This window comes from Notothenia coriiceps, unplaced genomic scaffold (assembly GCF_000735185.1).
Source record: "Notothenia coriiceps isolate Sejong01 unplaced genomic scaffold, NC01 NC01_scaffold00024668, whole genome shotgun sequence".
Lineage (NCBI taxonomy): Eukaryota > Metazoa > Chordata > Actinopteri > Perciformes > Nototheniidae > Notothenia > Notothenia coriiceps.
The window spans coordinates 5027427-5036955 of record NW_011357369.1 but is presented as its reverse complement, the minus strand read 5'-3'; the positions used below and the strand labels follow the sequence as shown (position 1 = coordinate 5036955).

At 37.7% G+C, this 9529-nt stretch overlaps 1 protein-coding gene across 1 annotated transcript; it reads right to left on the bottom strand.

Annotated features, from left to right (window-relative positions):
• Positions 1-1687: 1687 nt before the first annotated feature.
• Positions 1688-7404, bottom strand: LOC104955712 (bromodomain-containing protein 8-like). Its single transcript, XM_010783100.1, has 11 exons — positions 7003-7404; positions 6517-6613; positions 5550-5619; positions 5398-5447; positions 5135-5257; positions 4953-5033; positions 4782-4846; positions 4228-4370; positions 3571-3762; positions 2640-2724; positions 1688-1731 (listed from the first exon to the last, which is right to left on the bottom strand). Exons 1-11 carry the CDS (start codon positions 7043-7045, stop codon positions 1688-1690), a joined length of 993 nt encoding a protein of 330 aa, XP_010781402.1. The 5' UTR covers positions 7046-7404.
• Between the last annotated feature and the right edge of the window lie 2125 nt (positions 7405-9529).

The following is a 9529-nucleotide window of genomic DNA, read 5'->3' as shown; positions in this document are numbered from 1 at the left end:
TTTTCTGAGTAAACCCATATTTTAAAAGGGATAGTTCTGCTTCTACTTAGAATGTTGGACAAAGAGCTATGCTAACTGCAGTCAGCATGTCGTTGTGTCCCTGAGACACTTCACCCCAATTGCTCCTGTGGGGATTGCCCACAGTATTGAGTATGTAAGTTGCTTTGGATAAAAGCTTCTAACAAGTGACATGTAATGAAATGTAATGATAGCAGTGGTGGGAAGTAACCAAGTACATCTACTCTAGTATTTTTACTAAAGTTCTAATTTAAGGTACTTTACTTAAATATTTTTCTTTTCATGTCACTTCCATACCACATGTACGTTCTCAACACTACATCTACATATACAGCTTTAGTGACTTTACTTATTTGGGAAGATTTTAACCATTAAAAAAACAAGATGAATAAGATTATTTGTAATAAATAAGCAGTTATAGTTTATATAGTAACAGCTAAATGACGACAAGATCATTACATTTGCCAATTGAGATATATCATTGAGATTATTAAATGTATCTTGAATAATATTAATTTGTAGTGGTTTTTATTTTTTCTGCTTTTTCTATTTTTTCTTTATTTAATACTTTAAGAATCTTTTTCTGATTCTACTTACTTTTGCTTTATGTACTTTTTTTCAATTCAGGGCTTTTACAAACTTTTTTTTACAGTGTAACATTTCTTACTTTTAATTCTGCGAAGGATCTGAATTCTTCCCCAAACACTGAATTAGAATGCATATCATTCAGTGTTATGCTTCCACAGGCATAGCTGCTAAATAACTTTCCTAACATGCTCACTTTCATGATTCAATTAACTGTTCTGCTTTTCTTAATATGTACAATAACAACGCCTCAAAAATAATACCATGGATGAGATTTCTTCTGACGATAATGGATAATCTGTGTTTTCTTATTGCATCACAGACATGACTGCATCACATCACACTGAGCACATGATGCACTTTCCTATTCAACCCCAACAGGATACAATGGAACTAAAGGAGCAGGTCTCTCTTCAAATCTTTCATCCATGACACATCCAAAGTGCACAAGTTGCACAACTCCTCTAAAGTTCTGATGTATTTGATACAGGTCATTTGTGACTCAGACAACCAGCAGAACGACTCTTCCACTGACACCCGCCTCCTTGCTGCAGAGACAGAAGCTCTTTTCACTTACGATGTGTCAGTGTGTCCCGACAATGAAGGTGCTGTAAATGCGAAAGTGAAAATGTAATAACACAATGCAGAATGAACGCTACAGGGTGTCACAAGTCTCACATTCAAAGGTATTCTACTTCAAACTTAACAAAGGTACAGTCAAAGCCAAAGTGGGGGGTGATCAGAGTCATCTTTATATGTTTGATTTCCTGTACATATTATTACAAGCAAAGGCATACAGATATTGGCAAGACTTTTGAATAACACTTAATTGTGAATAAAAAGTGTGACGCATAAAGTACATTAACATTTAATCACTCAATTAATTATGCATGATATCTGAGTGACAGCAGGTACATTCAAATTCAAAGTAAAGACACCTTGTGTTATGTTAAATGTTGTATTTAATTGCAAAGATGTAAAAAAGATGAATGCTATAACATCCATTTCCCCTCTTTATGCCATGTGGAGGTTTTGCTGAAGGGTTAATGTTGTATTAAAACGTCTGTGGCAATACAACAGTTGCTCACAAGAGGTCGCTGTTGTCATATTTTTTGCTCTCATTCATTTCTGTATGGAGTTAGTGATAATGACGTTTTTCAGACAGAGAAAGTGGTATAGTGTTAGTTGGTCTAGTTATTACAACATTTGGATAGCATATTCCTGCATACATATTTCTTTAGGCCGTTTGTCTTTTCGCTGCTCTGTTTTCCTCCTTGCTAGTGGAACTATTAATCCTTGTGTTGTGTTCAAAAGCTGTTACCGTTCATGGTGCTGCGGGTACATTTTGACCCATGATTTATTTCAGTCCAAAACACACACAAAAACGACTATCATCCAATATTGTTTTAACTACATCATAACTAACTTATTATGCATTCATAACCGTACAATCCTGTTGTCATTTAATGTTATGGCCCAAAACACATTACACAGCACACGTGCATGTGTGTGTTCAGGTTCAAGTGTTAGTGTACATGTTCTTTGAGAAAGGTTGAGTTCCCGTGGGGGGAGGGGTGCAGAGGGAGGGGAGACCAGGTGCATGTTGCAAAAAATTATTGTTACAATGGATGAAGGGGGTGGGGGAGGGGCGTCTAAAGTCAAAGAGGAATCTTGATTGGGCCACAACAATTCTGCTGGGTCAAATGATATACCAAATTATACTCAGACTTGGCTAAAATTGTCAAAATCAGTTTTGTAGTGTTTATATAGCTGTTGTGGATGATATCATGAAGCCTTAAAAAAAACTAGAGTGTAGTTATTATATAATTTGAACTTGAAACGGGTCAGGGGAGACCCGAACACAACATAAGGGTTCATATAAAGCTATGTTAAAAAAAGGGTTTTTGGTTCTACTTAATATTGCCTTGATTGTAATTGACTTATTTCAGTCACTTTGTAAGATGTTTGTTTCACTTTGCCCTGGAGTTCCTCTTTATCAGTGTTAATAAAATCACAAATAAACACAGCCTCTGTACCTGTAGCTTGAGAGATAGGTTGACTAGCCGGAGCCTGCTGCAAGTCGTGTGTTCCCGTCAGATTTCCAGCATCACCATCCCCAATCTGGGATATAAACGCAGACATGCATGTCAAACACTTTGCTAGTTTTCCTGTACATAAAGTATTATTATTTATGTTACTGCCTGCAATTAAAAAACAAACTCACACAGAATAATTTATGTTAAAGTAGGTTTTATATACAGTAGATCATATATTTATACACAGATATAAAGCCAAATGCCTTTGTGAAATTTCTATAATTTGACTATAAAAAGGAAGGTACAAAAGGAATGTTTCAAGGTAAAGATCTAGTCAAATATAAACTTCTTCTGACATGTTGGGATTTCAAGAGAGGAAATAAGAGAGTAGGCTTCATACAAATGGACATTTAAAAAAATGCCCTACCTCTGATACGACAAAAGGCTTGACAAAACAAAAAAAAGTACTTTTACTATTGAACTTCACACAAACAATGATTAAATCAGATGCAAAAAAAAGTAGTGATGTTTTATCCGTCAAATAATACATTTTATTTCCATCAAGACAACATCTGAACGCCATTCAAAAGGAGAGCAGTTAAATGAAGACGGTTGTAAGAAATGCAACCAATGAAACTCGGAAGTAAAAGAAAAGGACAATAGATTTTCCCAGATTAAGAAGGTGTCATAAAATCCAACCCATTACAATGCAAAACATATGCAAAAATGACTAAAATCTTTATACAATCAGCAAAAAAACACCACAGCAACCAAAACCAGAACACATAATGGCAAAAATGTATTCATTAATACTTGCTGAATGCAAACAATCCTTTGAAAAATGAGATAAAAAAAAAAAAAAAAAAGACCGTTAATTACAAAGCTTGGCAATGTTGGTTTAATACTGGTTTAGTAAGTCCCATCCACATACCAGTCTGGAATTTGTGGCCAAGATACTGCCTTTCTTCAGTAACTCGGACAGGAGTGGAGATGGTGGGGGTGTAGTTTTCTGGACCAGGGCCTTCTTTTGGGTGGGGTCGTCCAGAAATGACCCATGGCTGATGTCCTCATTATCGGGTCCACAAGTCTCAGCAATTGTCATTAATCTGGAAGATCCTGAAGCCTAGAGAGAGGGAAACTAGATGTTACATTTACATACCAATTGAGGAATGCTTTTAATTGTTCAACTCTGATAATGTGTCTTTGATGGAAGGAAGCTTTCTGAAATATAGTTGTATTTTAATGATGTCCATAGCACAAGGTTACTGGCTTTTACAATAAGAAAAACAGATTAAATAATTCAGCAAATCTAAACATGTAGGTAGGCGCAACCCAGCTTGAATATATTATATTCCTTTTTATTCCATTCCATTTCTATATTTTTCTAGTTCTCTATCTGGGTTTTACATTTTTTTTTTACTTTCATGTATGCACCATGACATCAAGTCAGATTCCTTGTACGTGTCAACCTACCTGGTAATAAACCTGATTCTGAATTTAAAGATACAAACACCAGCGTTTTTATGTTCCCTGCAGGATTATGAAAAAGTAGGAACAACCTGAAATGTTTTAACCTTTAGTGACTTACATTTTTTGTTGATCCAGGATCTAGGGTGGAGCACTCAAACGCGTCACCTGGGGAGAACTCCTGGCTCGGGGAGCTGCAACCTGAGGGCGGGTGCATGGTGACGGCGGGTAATCGCTTTGGTGTGTTCTTTGCCACCTGTCTGTCTGGAAGAGGGAGGGGCAGATCTTATCAGTCAATACAAAAACTGATGTTCAAATGCTTTTTTTTTCCCCACAGGAAAAATATGCCAAGACTACCCAACTGATCTAAAGTTGTTAGTGCAGAACTTGACTATTGGTCAGACTGATATGCAATTTGGTACAGATATCTGTTTTTAAAAGTGTTTGGTTCCTGACTTTGGAAACTCTCTAGCACCTCAAATGTTTCACTTGATAAAAAATACTAATGCTCCCAAATTCCCATCTGCCTACTGTGAGATATATACTGTGAGTTATGATGCTTACATACTACATGCACAATGCATTTTGTCACACTAACATGCTAACGTTAGCATGTTATGAGTTTACCAAGTTAATAACAAACACATTATGTACCCCTTAAAGTGAATGAAATACCTTGATAAGCAGCATTTGTGTTTTTTCTTTTCAAATCTGCTTCCTCTTCCTCCAGTTTCTGCTTCCTGACAGATGCACAAAAGATAATTGATTTTGCTTGTTAGTGTAATTTCAAAACAGATGTGCTGATTCAGTGAATACAGGACAATAAGAAAGTGTGTTGCTTCTTACTGCAGAATTTCTTCCCATAACTCTTGTAGTTTGGAATCTAGGTGTCCTGTTTTAACCAGTTCAGCCTCTCTCTTCAGCTTCCTGTGAAAATAGCACCATTTTAACCAATCTCATTGACGCCAATTATCATGCAGCAACTCTCTTTCACAACGATGTGTTTATGCGCTTTAAGGATTTTGTACCTGTGCTTCTCCTGTGTTTCCTTTATCAACTTTTTAAGTGCATCAATCCTGTCAGCTGTCAGTCTGCGTACTATCACGTCCTCCACTGTCTCCACCACTTCACCTCTCTCACCACGCTTACGCCTGAAGGTAACAAATGCAGTATTAGTCAAAGACATTATTTTCTGTCAATGCATTGGTCAAACAGTATAGAGCTATGTTATTAATCCTAGCTTGCAGGTCTACAAAAGCATGCTAGAGGGAAAAGTAAGTTATGCACTAACTTTGGGGCCTCTGTTGATTCCAGGAGCTCAGAGTACTTTGAGGCACAGTGCTGTGAAGAGACCAAGGAGCATCAAGAGACAGGAAAAAATGTAATGTGGCAAATTATTTGCATTTACTGCAATTTGGTCACTGTGCTCCGAATTTGTCACACCTTTTGAGAGAACCAGTCAGGTGGGCGCCCGGGTTCTGCAAATGGTTTGATGGCTCGACTGACAGACACCCTGTTGTGGTGGAGACATTTTGTAAGACAGTCAAGATGAAAAGCACACCAAACACTAGCCTATAGAAAAGGCTACTTATTATTTCTGTCCCAGTTTATTGCAGTATCAGTAAAAAAAAAATCACAATGTGGACAATATGCCCGTCTATTAAAGGTAGACAGCTAAACAACTACATGCTTAGCTATAGTAAATTCATTTAATATGCATTGTCTATGGAAGCACAAAAACCACAATCATAAGGACAAGGGGCAACAATGATAACGACAGAGCCTCTCGTATTGACAATATCTAATCTGTAAGGTAATTTCCATTAAAATAAGGAACGTTTAAATTAAGGGAGGCTGTGGCTGAGTGGGTAGTGTGCTGGACTTCGAATCAGGGAATAGCAAGTTTGAGTCCCACTGCAGTCAGCACAAAGCGTTGTGTCCCTGGGCAAGACACTTCACCCCAAATTGCTCCTGTGGGGATTGTCCACAGTACTGAATGTATGTAAATCGCTTTGGATAAAAGTGTCTAACAAATTACATGTAATGTAATGTAATGATTACTGAACCATTAAGATATACATATACAGCCTTTCATGTTTTGTACGTTACTTGAAGGCCGTCTCCGAAACACTTTTTACACCGTGTAACTACGGTTTCCCCTGTGTTGCTATATCATAGACCACTAGTTCTCAAACGTTTCTACTAACAACCACTCAAAATGTCTGCACACTTTGTAAAAGCCATAAGTCTAAAAGCCACAGGTAAAAATATGGTATTTTATTCAGATTTTCTTTACTCCAGAATCATGTGGCTACTCCAATAAATGAATGTCATAGTGCATTAACACACAGCAAGGATTATCATCATTGGCACCAGTTTTTAGATCTTCGTGGCAAAAATAGATTAGTACCAGTTCTGGTCTCCACTCTTCATGACAGATGTGGCCAAACACAGCTTCTCCCTCACTGACCATGGCTCGGATGGTTCAATGACTAGCAGCTTGTGTTCTGCAGAGAAAAAGGAAAAAAACGTGTTATAGTTCATATTCAACTGATTGTCTGCAGTCTTTTCAGGCCTGGTATGAACACCATTATTGTTCTTTTGAGCTTGGCTTCATTGTCTCATGATACCAACATGCCCAGCAGTTGACACACACAACTGCGTGGAAATAGCCCGCAAAAAGCATGTCGTTTACACTGTTGGTGTTAACAGGACCGACCATTAGTGTAAACAAAGCTGTCAACAGTGTAGTGGCAGACATTAATCAGCTTTCCCTGCAGAGAGCGGAGGCTGGAGTACAGGAAGTCAGTGGAGATAGCATCAACAGACCGACACTCACCGCTAGCGGATAGCATGACATCTGCTAGGCATGCTGCTATTTACCAACGTTACTCACTTCCAACCCCGTTTGCCATCTTCCTGTCATCCCGACATCCCATACATCTCGGTAGATCGAAGCCCAGCAGTAAATAAAACAATGGCGAGACCCGACAACGATATACATCAGACGATGGACGTTAACATCAATGACTGTTATCGGTGTTGAGCCTTTGAAGGGTTTTCTGTCTAGCTAGCAGCACGCTGAATCACCGCTGTCTGTGTCTGAGCTGTTAGTTACTGAAAGATTAACCATGAATCTAACATGCTAGGCTTTAATGTAAAGACTCCTAACGCATAAGTCTAAGCTATATCAGAAACAGTCTGAAGAGAACATGAAGCTTACTGTAGTCACTAATGTGTTTTATCCATAGACTGTATTTTTTCATTGTAATATTAGCTAGCACTGCTGGTACACGCCCACCTCATGGTGGTTCAACACTGGGTGGGTGCTTCTCTGAACCTCAGCTAGCTACATCAGTTCTGTTTTACTATTATTTCAAGCTGCCTCTTTTACAAATATGATATCAAGAGCCCTTTATATCCTTATCTATAATGTAGGGAGGATGTGATGCCACTTAAGTGATAAAACAGTGTGTGTATTATTGTTTAGTTTACAAATTAATTGCTGTGCAGGTAGCCTAATATATTGACATAGCAAATTGCATGTAGGCTACTCTGCAAATCTATATGGAAGACTTAAAGGCTGAATAAGGAAATAAAATGAAATCCACTACACATTTGTAGTAAAATAATAATAATAATAATAATAATAATAATAGACAAGGTTACAGAGTCCAGGTGAAATTAAGTTTTTGTCTTTAAAAACAAAAGAAATGATTTTATCTGACTTTTCCAGGCCATATTACAAAATAAATCGAGGCTGTCAATACAGCAGGAACAAGACTAGAAAGACTGGTTTGCTACCAGTATGCCTAAGGTGGAGCAAAATAAACAGCAACAAGGGCTCTATATTGAAAATAATAGATTGGGCTAGCTGTAGTGTCAATACGAAATATGTGCAATTGCCACCTTTACAGTTTTTTGACACTGGGACACAGATCTCTTAAAAGAAAAACATGTTTTGGGCTATTTTAATGCACCAAAACATGTTACAAAAACGTGTGGTTGTCTCAGTTGGCCAAATCCTGCACATTGCTGACTCTTTTTTATGACCTGCTGTATCGGCTCCTGTTCTTCTCTATGTTGAAATTACAGCTTTACCTGGTGAGTTTTTGCAAAATGGTTTACACAAGAGGGTATATATAGTCTTCAGAAAAAATATAAACTTTCCAAAAACAGATGTTTTTTAAATGTTTACTTGAAAATAGGAGTTGGTCAAAACAGTAAGTGGTAATGGGATATATAGCCGACAGACACTCTTCTCTCCCCTTTGGTTTCATTGATCTTATCATGAAGCGTCTGTCATAAATTAACAACATATGTATGAGGAGACATTCTGGTTGGCTTGCGTAGCTAACAGTATTACGTTTTTACAAAGCAGGACCACATAATCGGTACATCCCCTGCTTGGATTATGCAACATCACACTGTGCAAATAATCTTTTTGGCCCTTGGCAATGGTGTCAGAGGTTGGTAAGTTCAAGCAACATCTCTTTCTTCTCATATGGTCCAGTAGGCTATCATCCACTGTGAGAGACCAATTACTACAGGGAAACAAATGTTAATGAGGCACTTGACATTTAGCTCCCTAGCACTGCCTCTTTGCCCCCTGCTGATGTGTGGAATAACTGTCAGCTCTACGGGGGGAAATGAATGCCTCGTAGAGGAAAGGCACGAGACAAATAATTCTGCTGTCTGAGAGTAGTCACATTTTGACATAAACTGAATAATTTACCTCGAAAATGTTGGGTTTTCTTAACCAGGACTCTGAGGTATATTCAACATTGTAACGACTTCTAATTCTGGTGATAATTTGAAAATTTGAAAGTAAAATGCACGTCATATACATTGCAGCTTTAAAGATTGTTTATGTCAAGCTTAATAGGAACCTCTTCAAACACCAAAATAACTGTGACATGTGAGTCAGTACTGTTTTACTGTAAATCTGCACAATGCTTACCTTGTCAGAGAAAATTGCAGGTGTGTCCCAAGGGGCACTGCTCACCCTGAGGTCAGACTAAACTTATATTTATGTTTATGACATCTCTAGACTCCCACTATGTATTGTAACACTGAATTGTGCCATATTCCAAAGTACTACAGGTTTGATGTTTGCCTTAGAATTGACTTAAACATTTAAAAATCAATTAAACACATGAAAACAACCCAATTCCCTTAAGGGCTTTCCTATTAAGTCTAATGCCTTAAGTAAGTTGTTTTTCTTTTCATTTTTTTATAATAAATATTAGCTATTTAAATCGTATCCATGTTAAGGCAGTTTAAATGTTCTATCTCACAACAAAAGCTACTCTGTCATCTCAGGTAAGCGAGTGATAGAGACTCTAGAGATGAAGGTCACGCCACATGTTGCCTTTAACTGCTGCACTGAGCCCATCCTGGGGGCAGAACAACAGTAATGTGAA